General features: G+C 34.6%; 2 protein-coding genes across 2 annotated transcripts; one reads left to right on the top strand and one right to left on the bottom strand.

Moving 5' to 3' along the window:
• Nucleotides 1-4,195: 4,195 nt before the first annotated feature.
• On the top strand, nucleotides 4,196-8,441 carry LOC107783824 (DUF21 domain-containing protein At2g14520-like). Its single transcript, XM_075233721.1, has 11 exons — nucleotides 4,196-4,505; nucleotides 5,185-5,261; nucleotides 5,345-5,428; nucleotides 5,550-5,663; nucleotides 5,796-5,882; nucleotides 6,214-6,353; nucleotides 6,470-6,557; nucleotides 6,992-7,065; nucleotides 7,221-7,354; nucleotides 7,460-7,710; nucleotides 7,789-8,441. Exons 1-11 carry the CDS (start codon nucleotides 4,325-4,327, stop codon nucleotides 7,864-7,866), a joined length of 1,308 nt encoding a protein of 435 aa, XP_075089822.1. The 5' UTR covers nucleotides 4,196-4,324; the 3' UTR covers nucleotides 7,867-8,441.
• A 6,033-nt stretch (nucleotides 8,442-14,474) lies between these two features.
• On the bottom strand, nucleotides 14,475-16,237 carry LOC107783826 (receptor-like protein 44). The gene has a single exon (XM_016604850.2). The coding sequence runs from the start codon at nucleotides 15,562-15,564 to the stop codon at nucleotides 14,752-14,754; it is 813 nt and encodes a 270-aa protein (XP_016460336.1). The 5' UTR covers nucleotides 15,565-16,237; the 3' UTR covers nucleotides 14,475-14,751.
• Between the last annotated feature and the right edge of the window lie 1,038 nt (nucleotides 16,238-17,275).

The following is a 17,275-nucleotide window of genomic DNA, read 5'->3' as shown; positions in this document are numbered from 1 at the left end:
GGGACATCGGTCCAACAGTAACCTACAGAAGAATAAGTTAGCTCAGTATATGAAAATATATATTAGTAATGTACGTGTTAAGTCACAAAAATTTAAATTGTCATACCATGGTCTCGTCAGCTCCTGAATATAATCATCCGTCACAGCCAGGTCAACATCGCACAAAGTGGCCTCTGTGATGGGCGAGGATGAAGCCTTAATAAGAAAAACATAAAGATATTTATGGCTAATAAATGAGATAAAAATAAATTTAAATTTAATAGTAATACAAACATACCTACGCCTGTGAAATATCCCCAGCACCCCTCGATGAGGAGCCATAACTCAGTCGGCGCCCACTATCCACATCTCGGGTGGGCCGATCAACAATAGATCTGACGGGGTCACCTGCGAAGACCCTGGTGTGAGCTGAAGCTGAAGGCTGTATGACGACATGTTGCTGTGATGGTAGTCTGACTCATGGAGGTCACCCGGCTGATCAGCTCCAACATCCTCAACAGGTGCCTCAGCGCCCCTTTGCTGGGGACCACCTCCTTGCCATCCCCCACGACCTCGTGAGACAGCCCTACCTCGTGGGACAACCCTACCTCGTGGGACAACCCTACCTCGATGGTACTGCTCTGGCACCACATAAGCAGGGTCGTTTCCTAAGCGCTCATCCTCTCGGGCTCGCTGTAGTGTCCGGGTAGCTATCTCTGTAACCTGATGTCCATACTCGTGCAAAGTGGCCGCTCCCTCGCCGCCATGCTGCTTTATCTGCAGTCCCAACTGGTGGAACAAATGTAGGCAAATAGCCTGCACAACATGTAAAATATAAATTACGGAACGCTAGGTTACATTTATAAGTAAGAATACCAAATAACATACCAGTGCCTCGTGCCTCCCGACGTATGGAACGTACCGACCGCCAGCGCGATGAATGGGATTCCCGATGAAAAGTCGGGTAACACCGTGGTACCAACCCATATAATCATGCTCAGTATCCGTCCGGCACGGTGAAGGGGGGCAGAATCAGGTCAAGTCGCTGGTCCCAAGTATCGATCTGCGCCTCTAGCAATGCCACATATGCCTGGTCCACCCTGGAACGATCATCCCACTGGAAATGTGTAGTCTGCCAGGTGGGCGGTGGCGGTACGAGCTACGGACGGCCAAACTGGCGAAGTACCCGCTCGGTGGCATGATGCTCCACAATATCAAGGCACATCAATGGGACAGAAGAGCTCCAAATAAGTAGGCCGCCCGAGCAATAATCGAGCAAGCTAGCTATCAGCGCGTCGATGTATGGCATCCAGATGAATTATTAAGTAACAACAGAAAATGTGAGTATACGCAACACATGTGAAGCCAAGCCAAGTAAACTTAGGTATACATTTAAGTCGAGCCTCATACTCTCGTCCATATCCCCGCCGGAGAACCCACCTCCGAGCTAAAAGGAGAAACGAACACCCGGAGCTAATGGTAGTAGAGGTGGCTGCAACTGCATGAATCGCTCCCAGGCCCAAACCTAACATACAAAGTGGACGTAAAATTTAAGATATATTTTTACTGGGTATGTTATAATGAATAGAGTATTCGAATATGTTTTCACCTGTAGCAGCGGCAAAAATCCAGCAACGTCACGCTGGGTGCCCATGGTCGCCCGGCACATCTGCCTGTACAAGTAGGCGAGAACAGCATCACCCCAGCTGTACTGGGATAAATCATCTAGCCGCTCAAGATGATGAAGAAATCTCAAGCTGACTAGGTTCCCCGAAGTGTTCGGGAACAAGACCCCTCCAAACATAAGGAGCAACAACTACCTCGTGTACCGATGAATATGCAGCTCCGGTGTGTCGCCTGTGATGTCAGGGTGCAATACCTCCAAATGGTCTCGGATAGTCGTCAGCTGCAGACGACTGGCCCCAGCCAGTGCAGTCTCCTCCTGTGGCCGGAAACTAGTGAGCTGCTCCAGCATGTCCAGGTACTGCCCACCTGTCAGCTCTCTCATGGCAAGCGGCAGAGCAACGAGATGTCCATCAATGGGCATCCCATATATAACCTCCACGCCCTGCAGTGTGATGGTGGCCTCGCCAATGGGCAAGTGGAATGTGTGCGTCTCCGGTCACCACCGCTCTATCAGGGCCGTGATCAAAGACCAATCGAGCTGCAACCACTCGATCTCCAAAATCCTATAGAAGCTTGTATCCTGCAGGCGTCTGACTACACGAGGATAGAGAACTTTGCCCTTCAGAAAGTCCCACACGTCGTCCACTCTCCTGAAGCGGAGAGTCTGGGCCAGTAACTCTCCCTCCCATATGTGGGAGGACCTATGATCACCCTGTAACGACAGTAGCTCATCGCTAGAAGGTCCGGGATGCATAGGCGGAACCTCCATGTCATCTATTGTAAATTAAACAACATTAATTACATGTTAGTTTTATAATTTTATATGTTTTTAAATTAAATAATTAATTTTTATAATTATATAAGATTTAATTATTAAGTATTCACATATGGGTTCCTGGCTCGATATTTGAGACCCAATAGCACCAAGATATCCTGAATTCTTGTATGTGTTAGTTTTATTATTTTACATATTAGCTTTATAATTTTATATGTTTGTTTGTAAATTAAATAATTATTTTTTTATAATTATACAAGATTTAATTATTAAGTATTCAAATATGGGTTCCAGACTCGATATTTGAGGCCCAGTAGCACCAAGATATCTTGAATTCTTGTATGTGTTAGTTTTATTATTTTACATGTTAGTTTTATAATTTTAGATGTTTGTTTGTAAATTAGATAATTAATTTTTATAATTATACAAGATTTAATTATTAAGTATTCACATATGGGTTCCAGGCTCGATATTTGAGTCCCAGTAGCACCAAGATATCCTGAATTCTTGTATGTGTTACTTTTATTATTTTACATGTTAGTTTTATAATTTTATATGTTTGCTTGTAAATTAAATAATTAATTTTTATAATTATACAAGATTTAATTATTAAGTATTCACATATGGGTTCCAGGCTCGATATTTGAGGCCCAATAGCATCAAGATATCCGGAAAATATTATTGTTTTCTCATGTTATTTTCTTACGATCGTTGACTAGAATTGGATAGAGTTTGTGTTTGATCTATCAGCTATTTTGACGTATTTTTGGGTATAAAAAAACTTAAATGATTAATTTCAATAACTGCAGGGATACTACACTAAAAGACACTACATTTTACTATGCTAAAAGGGCACTATATTACTAGTCTTTAAGCAAATAAATAATATAAACCAGATAAAAATAATAAATACATTTAATCACAAAACATTCACGAAAATACATATACAACAGTAAAAGTAGTAACTTATTAATATTTTTTTGAACAAATAATAATGATATCTCAATTTTTATATATTTTTTTAGCGCACTAATATCTTAGTCCGGATAAAAATAACATACCAGTTTAATCGTAAAAAAAAATACAAAATAACATAGAACACATTTAAAACAACTAATATGCATTTTTATACGAGGTTCGACAAAAACTAAATCGGAATACCTCGATTTATATTTTTTGGAAAGTGGAAGATTTGAATCCGAAACGAGCAACCCACAACGCGAGAAGACTTAGCTAGGATGTGAGACAAATAATCTTTACTTTTTGTAGGACGGGTGGGGTCCACTCGAGCTTTTTTGGGTCGTTAATGGGGGAACCGCTGGTTTGATTTTAAAAATGGGGGGGGGGGTTGTTTTGGTTCTGTAACGGGGGAAAGGGGAGGGACGGATATTTGAAGGGGTATAGCGATGTTTATTAAGGCGTTATGCGTATAGCGCCTTAATAAACTGCGCTATACTTGGCAGTCTAATCATTTTTATATATAGCGCAATTTTAAATAGCGCTATATATATAGTTTGATCATAATATTTTTTTCCACTCATTTCAGTCATTTGAGTTTAAAAAGGCCACATTTAGGTTCTGAACTCCCAATAATAAGTACAAGGGAATTTCCATTTGGCAGCTGTGAGTAGTATAATAGCACAAATAAATGGGAATGATGTCTTTAGTCAAAAAGGAAACAATTATGTGCTGCTAAAATTAAGAAGGTTAGTAATTGGATTCATGTACTTATCGAGTAAACCAAGAAACTTGGCCGGATATATTGTTATTCCCTGCATGCAGGCAAAAAGATATTCCACTGCTTGTTCATGGGGTTTCTCGCCCAAATACTACTACTAGCTTATTTTCTTTTTCTTTTTTGTCCTTCATACATAGCCTCAAACACAGTTACATTTCATTAAGAAGACACAAATTAAGGAGAAAAGGAAGGAAGAAACTAATTAAATGGGACACACGATCTTGAAATGTTGCAATACAGAGTTCTTCCTCTATATTTTAGCAGTTGTGTTTCTAGTGTTGTGCGCTGGTTTGATGTCTGGCCTCACGTTAGGCCTCATGTCTATGAGCATTATTGATCTTGAGGTTCTTGCAAAATCTGGAACGCCCAAAGACCGTCGCCATGCTTGTATGGACTCTCCACATATATTTGTTTCTTTCTTAATTTATTCTATGCATTAAAAGTTTCTTGTCATTCTATAGTCCAGTTACCAAGCAACAACGACAAATATTAAATTTAATACTTATAGCTTTCTCGCTATAGTGAAACAATAAGTCAGCTCTTCTACTTGAAATGTAGTTCAATTATTGAAAATCCCAAGTGTAACCCACTTCTAGAATTTACATGTCAATCGAGAACATGTTTTGCATTTATTTTTATATAGAGAAATCAGGTCCAAGAGTGGGAATGGATAGGTACGATAGGTAGAGAGAAAATGGTTACAAAAAATGAGCCTGGAGCGAGAGGGGGAGTAAATACATTAGGCAGAGAGAATACAATTGTGAAAATGGGCTTATCAAAATTCAGCTAGAAGGCGTGAAGCTGAGAGGATGAATAAGTACAGTAGGTAGCGAGAGAAGACTGTTGTGAAAAAAACCTTCAAAATATTGCTTTGATATCAATGTGAAAAAATCTAAATACTCAACAGGTAAACTTAATAAAATGAGCGAAGTGACTTAGGACATTAAGAACACTTTTGACACCCCTTACACAAGCAATGAGGGAAAAGTGTATTTTCTAAGAGAGAGACTCGTTTAAATAAAATGTTCATGGTCAACATGTTTAACTACTTTTGTGGTCATTTCAGCAAAGATCTTACCCATTGTGAAGCAACAACATCTATTGCTATGCACGCTTCTAATCAGCAATGCTGCTGCTATGGAGGTAAAAACTGCTGCTATAAAAGAAACACTGCAACTGTACACAGTTCAATTGCAATTGACAGGAATATTTCTTCGATATCCCAGGCACTTCCTGTTTTCCTTGACGTATTGGTTCCAGATTGGGGAGCAATTCTTCTTTCTGTAACATTGATACTCCTCTTTGGTGAGGTTAGTTCTCACATATTGCAAAATTAATTCGCCTTAGCAGGTGCAGAAGGGATGTTAGATGTTTTTCAGCCCTGGTTTCATTTTCTATTTTGAAGTACTAATTCCAACATTTGGTTTGCAGATCATACCACAATCTCTCTGTACAAGATACGGGTTAGCCATTGGTGCAACTGTTGCTCCAATTGTACGCGTTCTTATTTGGTTTTGGTTTCCGGTAGCCTATCCAATAAGCAAGGTGCCAACATTTCTATCTGTTTTTACGAGAAATGCAGCATATATTGCATATTTACAAAACCAGTATGTGTGAATTTCCTCATGAGAAAAGAGTAGTATGCGTAATTTGCTTTCTTATATTCTTGATCACCAGATCTTGGACTACCTGTTGGGGAAAGGGCATAAAGCTCTGTTTCGGCGAGCTGAATTGAGAACACTAGTTGACATGCACGGTAACAAGGTACTTAACCTATCACTCTCCGCTGAATTAAGGACTGTTTTTCTATCCCTCTTTTACTTTCAGACGATGCAGCTTGTCTGATGTAAATGAATTTTAAGCTTGTCTTATTTTGAAGGTTAATAATCTCACTTTCATTGACGGTTACCTGTATCTATTTGCAGCTATTTTTACGTGACCTGATAGTTCATAAATTTTTCACATAGTGTATAGAATTAAGTTAAAACTATTTCAAAATCTCTACCCTCCCTTCTCCTTGGCCTTGTCCTAATTTAATGTGAACTGTACCTCTACCTGCCAATGCTGCTAACTTCTTAGTGTTGTTACTAATCAGGCGGGAAAGGGGGGAGAGTTATCACTTCATGAGACAACTATAATTGCAGGAGCACTTGAGCTCACTGAGAAGACTGCAAGGGATGCCATGACTCCTATATCTGAAACTTTTGCTATTGACGTCAATGCCAATCTTGACAGGTACATTGTACCTGAGTATACATTATCATTTACCAAAACAGTGGAAGTTATATAACTTAAATGCTTACAAAAGAAGTGATATGCATAAGATAAGAAAAATTGATGTCTTTGAGCAGGGATCTGGTAAATTTAATCTTGGAGAAGGGACATAGCAGGGTTCCAGTGTACTACGAACATCCAACAAACATAATCGGACTTGTCCTGGTAATTTCCTGCTGGCTCAGTACTGTCGAAGTATCGTTATCTTTGCTACATAAATTGATAAGATCCGGACAAAACTTAGCAATATACTGTTCTTCCTTTGCATATTCCAAATTTCAAAACAGATGAGGGTTCAGGTCACCCGTCCCCTTGACCCAGACACGAACTAACTTAAAATTACATATCCCTGGTAACTGACTTCCTTGCTTGAATTACATATCGTGTGTCCCAAAAGAAAAATCCCTCATCTTTACTGCTTACATGAGTCTGTATAGAGTCAAACTACGTAGCAAGCACTGCCTGAGTCTGCATAGATTCAAAATGAATCGAGCTTTTGTTGAGTTAAAATAGTTATCTCATAGGGATGCCTGACTCTGTAAATGTATGGTTACTAATTATGGTGATAACATCTTAAGAGTTTATATTCTGACAAACAGGTGAAGAATTTGGTGACCATTAATCCAAGAGACAACCTTTCGGTGAAGAATGTAACAATACGGCGTATTCCAAGGTATTTAAGCTAGAAAAAATCGTCCATAGCTTTTGCATGGTTATTGCATTAGCACTGACAAACTGGTGTTTTCTTAGTTGAGTGAATCATAGCACTTACTGACATCTCACATTGTTAAATAGTCCCCTGACTAATTAGTTTGCAAAACATGCTAGAGTTTCAGCGACAATGCCATTGTATGACATACTTAATGAATTCCAGAAAGGTCTCAGCCACATGGCTGCGGTTGTGAAAAAGCACGATGGCACGACCGAGAAAGAGAAAGAAAGCGCCAATCTGTCGAATGGTGGTGAGGAATAACTTACAGTCGATCTATAGATTTTCTTGCTCATCTATTCCTCTGTATCCATCTTACTTTTCTAAGCTGATTTCTACATGTGAAATGCCACTTCAGTAAGAGAAGTGAGATTGAACATTCCTGGAGAAAGCTTTTATCAGAGGAAAAGCTCAAGGGCTAGACGATCATTGAGGAATTCAAAGAGATTCAGTGCAAATATTTCACGAAGGGAATACTCGAAAAGCAGAAGGTGGTCAGAGGAAGTTCATCCTGCGATCCTGCCAATTAAGGAAAAATCACTTTTAGCAGAAGAAGTAAATGTAATTGGGATCATTACTATGGAAGATGTGATTGAGGAGCTTCTAAATGTAAAGAAAGAGTTTCCTCCTGTAAGTTGATTCTTGTTCTTAGTTCTATCACCTAAAACTGGTAATTTCTTGATGTAGGAGGAGATCTATGATGAGACAGATCATCTTGAAGCCAATTCCTTGTCTAGACTCGCCACATTCAACATAGACAAGTGACACGGGGTGTATTCTTGGAGCATCAAATCAATGTTCTATGATGTTCATTAATTTCTTCCATAGACTATGAATTGATTGATTTACACAAGTTATTTCTTCCGTTAATGATGTCCCATTATGCAACATTTCAATCCCTGACCCCTTTTAATTTTGACTTCTGGTATAATTATGTCAGTTATTACGCCCCCATTAATTGTTCAAACCAGCCTCTGCTACTGTAGATGACCCACACATAGCTTAGACTTCCCACAGGAACGTGTGGTACAAGGGCCTTGTTCAGGCCTAGCTTAGAGACTTAAGTGGACATATTCCAGTTTGGCGCTCTAACATAATAGAAATGTTTCCTTCTTCATAGACAAAAATCATTTACCAAATAAATATTTTTTTTCCAGGAACTCAACTTGGCATGAAATAAATTGCCAAAAGCAATAGATCGATGTTAAAATATCCACACATACCAGATTATGCCTGTGTGTTCATTTTGAGTTCTTCAAAACAGCTGATGGATTGCACATTTGAAGTGATATGCTATCAGATTACCATTATTCTAACAGATTAGTTATTTACCTTGAATTTAGCCCTTTGATGATGTACAATAAGTTGGATAATCATGAACAGAAAATGAATAGCAAGATTACTTTCAATATTCAAAACGTATTATTATAGAAATTAAAGGTTATGCCAGAAACTAGAATTAATGCTTGGGGAATTGAAAAAGAGAAACAAATAAATAGAACAATTATGGACATGTGGGCAACCAGGCCAGTCCAAGACCGAATTCTACGAGAAGTGCACAAATAACCGCTTGGAGGACTTCTATTAACAGAATAGCCATAGTTCAAGAAGTTTGTAAAATTTAGCCGCTTCAGAATTAAATTTATACTTGTAAGTTGCAAGACTGAAGCTGAGATAGTTTATTTGAAGTTTGAAACTTCAGATATATGGGTCTAAAGTTAGAATTGAATGTCTAAAGTTGGCATCCCATAATAATGCTTGATCGGTATATATACTTCTAGGTAAGCGATATATAATTCGAATGATATAAGAAATATAACATTAAAAATTAAAAATTATAACTTAATAAAATCAAATTCTTGAAGGTTTGTGAAAGATATGAGGAAGCAGAATGGTGTCAAAATTCTGAACATGCTAATTTGAAAAAAGGACATAAAATGTATCTTGCCGAAGTATTTTCGATTTAGGACGTACCTCAAATTTCAATTTAAAAAAGTATGACCAGTGAAAAATCATATAATTGACCGTAAATAGTTTGGTATTGATTGGTAGTTGTATGATGTAACTAATTTTTTACAAAATTTCACCAAACGAATGATTTTATCTTAAAAAGATTCATTTAATTAGTTATGCAATGTATTTCACTTGATATATTTTTTTTTGGGAATTTTGGGTCCTTCCGTTTCACAAACGGTGCGGTATGGATGGGTCCTTCCGTTTCACAAACGGTGTGGTATGTGCGTATGTGGAAGCCTCTTGATTCCAGAATCGTGGAAATAGTAACCATTTGGATGAAGCGGGGTCCATTGGTATTATGACACATGTCATTCTCAAATGATAACAGTCAATGTTCAGTTTGACCAGCCTCCTACATCTTCTTCATCTTCTTTTTTTTAAAAGAATTTCTGTGGTTTTTATCGGATGTTACTTTCGGTGGGGAGTTGAATATTTGTCGTCAGGGGCCCATCCAATCTGCTTGAATGTTTTTATTCTTCAATAAGACGAAAAGGCAGAGCCTTCGCTTTTAATATTGCATTATTAACTTGCATTTTAACCAAAACATTACTTTATATTTTTCTGCTAATCTTGATGCATGAAAAAAAAAATGTTTATGACGCTAGTTTCTTCTCTTTTGTTAGAAAAGAAAAGAGTTTTACATTGAAGACGTGGGTTTTAATGACAATAGAACTATTGAAGTTAGGAGTAAATTTCACGGGTGATTATTCAACTTTGTGTTTATTATTCAAAAGTTATTTTTCTTTCTTTTGTTACGTAAAAGTTATTTAATTTTGTGTTCATTATCCAAAAGTCAATTTTTTTTCTTTTGTTACACAAAAATTATTTTACTATGCTATAGTTATCACAATAGTCACTTTGACCGAATTTTACAAAACTTTCACCTAAAAAGTCTATTATGCCATTGACATTATAAATCGTCCAATTTATGCAACACCTTCCATATTATATGCTATATAATATACTTTTACCTAGGTATTTTACTTATAATTAACATAACTTAATATTATTTTATTTATTATTTTTATAATATATTCGCAATTTAATTTTTTTCTTAACATTAATTTTCAAGATATATAAGTAGCATTATTAAATTTGTCAGTAACATTACCGTCAACAAATCTCAAGTCCACGTTCTTAACCATGCTTAATGAAATATTTTTAAAAAAAATATAAAATAAAAGCTCACTGATTTATCAGCCAAGCCATACCCATTAATCCAATAAATAAAATACTTACATTTAGCACAATCACACACTGGATTAATACTTTCAAATAAATAATATTAACAGATAAAGCTTTAAAAACGTAATATTAAACACAAATATCTTTGAAACGTTTTCTTAAATTCTAATTAACTATAAAAAAAAACTATAATTTGTTAAACAAATCTATTTTTATTATTTAAAATAAATATTTTTTTAATGCTTTTATATTTAAAATAAGTTCATGTTTGAATATGATTAAACAAATTGAGTGCCATGGAAAATTTAAATGTATAGATATATTATAAAAATAATAATAAAATAATATAAAGTTATTTTAATTATAAGTAAAATACCTAGGTAAAAATATATTATAGAGTATATAATATAGAAGGTGTTACATAAATGAGAGAATTTATAATGTCAAGGGCATAATAGACTTTTCAAATAAAAGTTTCATAAAATCTGGCCAATGTGACTTTTGTGATAAATAGAGAAAAGTAAAATGATTTTTATGTAACGAAAGAAAGAAAATTGACTTTTGAGTAATGAACACGAAGTTGAATGATTTTTACGTAACAAAAAAAAATGACTTTTACGTAATAAACACAAAGTTAAATGATCACCCATAAAAATTACTCTGAACTTGATAATGGTTAGTAAATAATATTCTCTCTTCTTCTCAAGAAACAATGATCGGTTTAAAGTATAAAGATTAATAATTTAATCCTCGGTACCAACTCGGATATCAATTTACTAAATTATCAAAAATTATAAATTTAAAAACCGCAAAAAAATTACTTCATTGTTTCAAATTTATATGATGATACTGAAATAAAAAATAAACATTACTCTGATATAAAATTTTCACATCAAATTTTAAAATTCAAAATTATTTAATAAATTTAAACGTTGAAAGTTATGAAAAAGTATTAAATATTTGGAATATCCACAAAAACAAAAGGGGGAATATCTCAGAATATAAAACAACGTCAGGTATAATTTGGTGGATATTGTAATATGAATCACAACTCTCATAGTTAAAATATTTCAAAATGAATGACATATGTTATTTTTTGAAAGAGAGTATGCTTTAACTTTTTAATGTTGATGAAATTCTGTAATTACATAAGTGGGATCGAATCAGCAGCAGTAAGCCGTATTATCATGCGTTTGAAAAAGATTTTAGTCACGCTTCGAAACATGTATTATTAGATATTTTAACTAGAGAAATTAAATAGAAGTATTCAAAATCATAAAGAAGAAGAAGATGTCAAGAAGCTAAGGAACATCATTTCGTCAAGAAGCTAGATCACAGCGAGTAATGATGCCAACGACTTAAATCCACTACAGTCAATTATACCACAAAGGGTTGAAATTTGAATCCAAACTTTCAATTATGCACATTCAGAAAAGATAATTGGTAACTTATTGTGTTTGGTGACAATATGATGCCCACTCAATAATGCCGTTTTTGAAACGTTGAAGTTTGAATCTGTGTTTGAGAACCTGATGTATCAATTCATAAATGTGTCTTGTTAATTCATAAATATTCTCCCTCTAATTTAGCACTTAATCATAGTAAATGAGAATGATTTGCTAAATACTGATTACAGTTAAATTATTACTGTATTGCAGTGTTGCCAATTAGTGCTACTACAGAAAAATATTTATTCCTACTCAATTTATATCGAACCAAACGATTTAATTTTAAAATTACAAATAAAAATAAAAATATACACTGTATCACTTAATAATATTAACTTATAAATGATTTGATAATTACAAAATCCGAACCAACCCGACCTATGTAGACCCCTACTTTTAGAACTATACTCGTCTTGGGTAATGCAAGGCTGATTACCGAAGGAACATTTTTAACTTAAAGATGTTCCGGAATCAAACTTTAAGAGATAGACTATTCCATAAAAAAAGAAAGAAAACGCTTAGCCATATAGGAATTATTCTTGAAATTTCTTTTATAGTAACACTCAGGGGAGAACAGAAAAAAAAAAATGAAAATCTTACCACTTCCATTTTCTTTTAAATTTGTGTGGAAATGGATAGAAATTATTGGGGTACATAGTTCGGGTTGGTTCGAATTTTTCAATTATCAAACCAAACCAATGGTGTCGGATTTTTATATTTATAAACCAAATCAAACCAACAAAGTTGGGTTTTTCAATCTCGATTTTTCTCGGGTTTTTCGGATTTTCGAGTTTTTTTTCAGTAAAGTCTTCGTAGAATAAAATATATAACTTGTGCTCCAAATATTTCTTAAGTCCTAGTAAAATACAACTATATAATATATTTTTCAAGAAACTAACACTAATATGAGATAAGTCATTGCATTATACTAAAATATTCAATAACAAAGATAAAATAATAAAATTACATAAAATAAATATTGCTAATTAATAAGCCATAATGAAAATTAACATAATCTAAAAATACTATATAGGTCATGCTAAAATAAGTATAGCTAATAAGTACTAATATTAATTACATAACTAAGCACTAAAGGAAAAGATAAACTAAGTTATGCATTTTCATTATAAACCAATGTAAAACTAAAATAATTATTCAACACTATCGTCATTCCTAGTATTGAATTGAATTTCTTTTGTTAGTATTAGTATTGATTTGAACTTTGTTTGAGTTACTACATTTATGGGCTTTAAAATTTATTTATCATTCAAGAATGTTAAGTCTAAACTTGAAATAAAATGTTAAAAGATAAAACCGTGAAAAAGTTTAAGAAATATTTATAAATTACATTACAAAAAATATTTATATGTATAAAATATTTTTTTTAATTATATAAATATACTATCGGGTTGATTTGGTTTCGGTTTAATATTTTTTAGTTAAAACCAACCCAATCCAACCCAATTATGGTCGGGTTTTATTTTCTAACACCAAATCAAATCAAATCAAACCAAATCACATCGGATTTGTTTTCGAGTTTAATTCGGATTATCGATTTGATGCTATTTATCAGTTTTTTTTGTACACCCCTAGAAATTATGTACCTATTTTAAGTAAAGACCTAAGATTAGGGACAAGGAGGAGAAAATAGAAGATAAGAGTTTTGATTCAAACGTTTAGAAATTGCGATGCTACAAGAAGTATATCTGTCATACAATCCTGAAGACGTTGTTCGTCGACCCAATATTCCGATTTTGCTGTTTCTTGTTGGGCAAATTTTGTAGGCCTAATACTCTGTCATTATAGCAACGCGTAAACAAACATGATTATAGCGAACATTGAGGCGCCACGAATATCACTTTAGTTATATGTTGGCATTAGCGGTGACAAAATGACTAAAAATGCATTAAAATGCATCCATATTATCCATTAAAAAATGTGTAGGATAAATAAACTTTTTAAAAATCAATCAATAATTTATTTGTTTTTTGCATTACCCGTTTTAGACATGCACATATCCTGACCCGTCCTTTTGACACCACTAATTGGCACCAACCTAACATTTGATTTTTCTGCTATGTTTTATTGATTTTCAACCAATCAGGGCAGAACAACAATCGTGGAAGGCTGATCAATTGAATACCTTGCACGAAAATTCATATAGTGTATATAGTATTACTATTACTTTTTATATGTATATATAAATATTGATCGTCCTTACCAAAAAATTTCTAGCTTTGACACTTCAATCATATACATAATTCATATGTTTAATGCATATCCAAGAGTGACTTAAACTACACATATAATTAATTTTTTTTAAAATGTAAATTTACGAAGTTCTAATTTAATGTTATAAAAGAATAGTAGGTGAGGTGGTAGTTTACCTATGGCTACTTAGCCATAAATTTTAATGGAAAATTAAGAGAATGGTTGGCAGAGAGACAAAACGAGATCAAAGTTGGTACTAACAAAACCATCCACGGTGTTTCTCTGATTGTTCCGAAAACAAAAAACTAAACTACAAACAACACCCCCAACAAGTCATGGTGCTGGAGATAGCTACATTTTTCTATGATTGGCGACTAACATATATGCACGATTTGCCTTATTTTTTAAATAAAGGATAAGTACTACGCACGTATAAGTTGTACAACCTGGAGTGGACAATGCCAACCCACTTCCCAGGCATCAAATTAGAGTACAGATTAATGCTGTACTGCTAGTGCTAAGTAATATATGTACTAGAAACTCAATTCCAAATACTTCAATCCTTTACATATTGGGGGTCAAATGTTAGAAGAAAAAAAAGCGAAGCTAAATAAAATAATTAAAATAAAAATAATGACCTAGAAAACAACCCAAAACTAAGAAAAAGGGAAATTCTTTTCTTCTCCAAAGAAAAAGAAAATTTAAAACCCAAAAAGGAAAGAAAAAAGGGGCAAAACAAACCAGCCTCAAAAATTAACATACCTGTAATCTCAAAAGTATGAATTGATGTTCAATAATCAGGCATGAGTTGACTGATTTTGCCTTCTTCAGCATCCAGTTTTTGCTCAGTAACTCTCAACCATATACACACAGCAGTAAAACTTAGCACCAAACTCAAAAACCCACTTCCTAATCCGATCCCTACAATAGCCAAAACGGATAACCCGCTACTCTTTTTAGGTGGCAATGGGTACCCGTAAAGATCTTTATTCCCATCAAACGAACTGGCATTGAATCGGGGCAAGTTTCCGCTCCGGTTACCCAGCGACGCAGGTATTGGACCCGACAATCTATTATTCGATACGTCAAACACAGAGAGCCGCACAAGGAGGCCCAGTTGTTGCGGAATAAGCCCAGTGAACTGATTGTCATGGAGATCGATGACGTTAAGGTAAGCGCAAATGGCAAGCTGTTCAGGGATTAGGCCTGAGAGTTGGTTAGCGGACAAGTTGAGAACAGCGAGATTGACGAGGAACTGAAGTTCTATTGGTATTGGTCCGGTGATGGAGTTGGAGGAAAGGTCAAGGGCTTGGAGATTGGTACAATTAGATAAATAAGGAGAAATGGTACCCTTAAGGGAAAGATTTGAAAGGGATAGCTTGTAGATGCGGCCATTATTACAAGTTGCCCCTTGTAGATATGAAGTAAACCCATCACAAGGTTTAGCGAAAGAGGATTTAGTCCAGTTTTGGAGATTTTTCAAAGGGTCTTGTAAAGATTGACTTAGATGGGTCAAGCACATCTCATCGTTTGGATCTGGTGTACAAAAATGGAAAATAGTGCAGGTAAGAAGGAGCACAAGTAGGTTGCTCCAAATACCCATTTAGCTTACGCCTATTTCTGAGAGCTAAACTGTAAATGAGAAACGAGAAAAAACTGTGCTTAAGGGTGGAAAGAAGAGAGAGAATCAAGAATTTTGTAGGGGGTTGTGGCTCTCTTTTTTTAGTCTTTCTGAAATTTGTGTAGTGTTGTCAGCAAACAACGTTAGCAGCGGCAGAGGCAGAGCCGCAGAAAGAAAGAAAAAAAAAAGGAGAGAAAGGGCTTGTGAACTATATTTGCGTTCTCGTTTTAATAGGTGTGTTTGTTTAATGAAGAAGTGGGATCCTTTTCTTTTGGGAGAATATAGTGAAATTAGGCGAGAAGAGAGAAGACGCAACAAAAAAATAAGAGAGATTTTCTGTTATTCCATTCTGCGACTGTTGATAGAGTGTACCATTTAATTTATACTATAGGAAAAAAGGGAGTATGAGGAGGGAGAGAATTAATAAAAAAGTGTCGTGTTGGTTTAGGCTGTTTGCTGAGGAGGAGAGAATGAGGTATTTATATCTCTTCATTTATTTATGTCATACTTTATGTAATGGTTTCTGGCCAAATAAGAGAGAGAGCACTCAGGCTACTATGGCAAATCACCAGAAAAAGGATATATAGAAATTAAAGAATTGGAAGAGTGTTAGGTGAAAGTGAAAGGAGAAGCGAAAAATGGAGGCACGAGAGGGAGTGGGTGTTGAGTTATTCACTCTTTTGTGTGTTGTGGAGCACACTTGAAGGACTATGAAAACGACTATTCGATTTCTTGTCCTGTACCCACTTGAGAGTACATAGCTTTTTCTCGTTTTTATGTATTTTTCACTCACACTCTACGTGAAATAGTCTAATTCTTTTTTATTATCCTCTTTGATTTAATAGATTTGACAAATATATTTTTTAAAAATGCGCACTAAAATAAATCTTATTTACTCAACGAAATTTTTATTTATATCAAATATGGAACATTATTGGCCTTACTTTCAATTGAGACTCATGATTGTAATTCACATGGTTAAATTATAGTCGTGATTCTTGTAGATCTAAAGAAAAAGACACTCAAAAAAAAGAAGTGGAAACATACAAAAGCATAATAGAAAATGGTAGAAGACTTGTTTGGCTAAGCTTATAAGCTTGTCAAACTAGCTTATAAATACTTTTCGGCTTATCTACGCGTTTGGTAAAGTTAAAAGTGCTTATAAGCCAAGTGCTTATAAGTCAAAAATAAGTCAAAAGCCGTAAACTGGTCACCCCTTATAAATTTTTAGCTTATAAGCACTTTAAGTTTGACCAAAATTTTTACTATTTTATCCTTAAAATATTCTTTTTTAGAACAAAACTATTACATCGATACTCACTACTTCAAGTACTATTTCAACCTAACCCCCTCTCTTCAAGTCTGCAATGTCCATTGACTATTTAAGATAAGCAAATTCTTTATTCCTTTGCATATTTATATCTATGTGATTGTGTATTAATCTTTGAACTGTATGTAATAAATGAGGACATATCAAATTTTTGGTGTGTTGCTTTCTAAATGTTGTGGTGATAAAGACAGTGTTTGTTTCTCTTCAAATATTTTGTCCTATTTAGGTTTATTTTTTAGTGAGAAACTTTTATCAATTTATTAATTATTATAACTTATGATTATATGCTTATCATAAAATAAATAATATTTATCATAAAAATTATCTTATCTAAGCACAGTTGTATTTAAAATAAAATGACAA

The sequence above is a fragment of the Nicotiana tabacum genome, chromosome 17, assembly GCF_000715075.1.
Source record: "Nicotiana tabacum cultivar K326 chromosome 17, ASM71507v2, whole genome shotgun sequence".
In the NCBI taxonomy this organism is placed as follows: domain Eukaryota; kingdom Viridiplantae; phylum Streptophyta; class Magnoliopsida; order Solanales; family Solanaceae; genus Nicotiana; species Nicotiana tabacum.
Note: the sequence above shows the minus strand (reverse complement) of the source record. Positions and strands in the feature narration are given on the sequence as shown.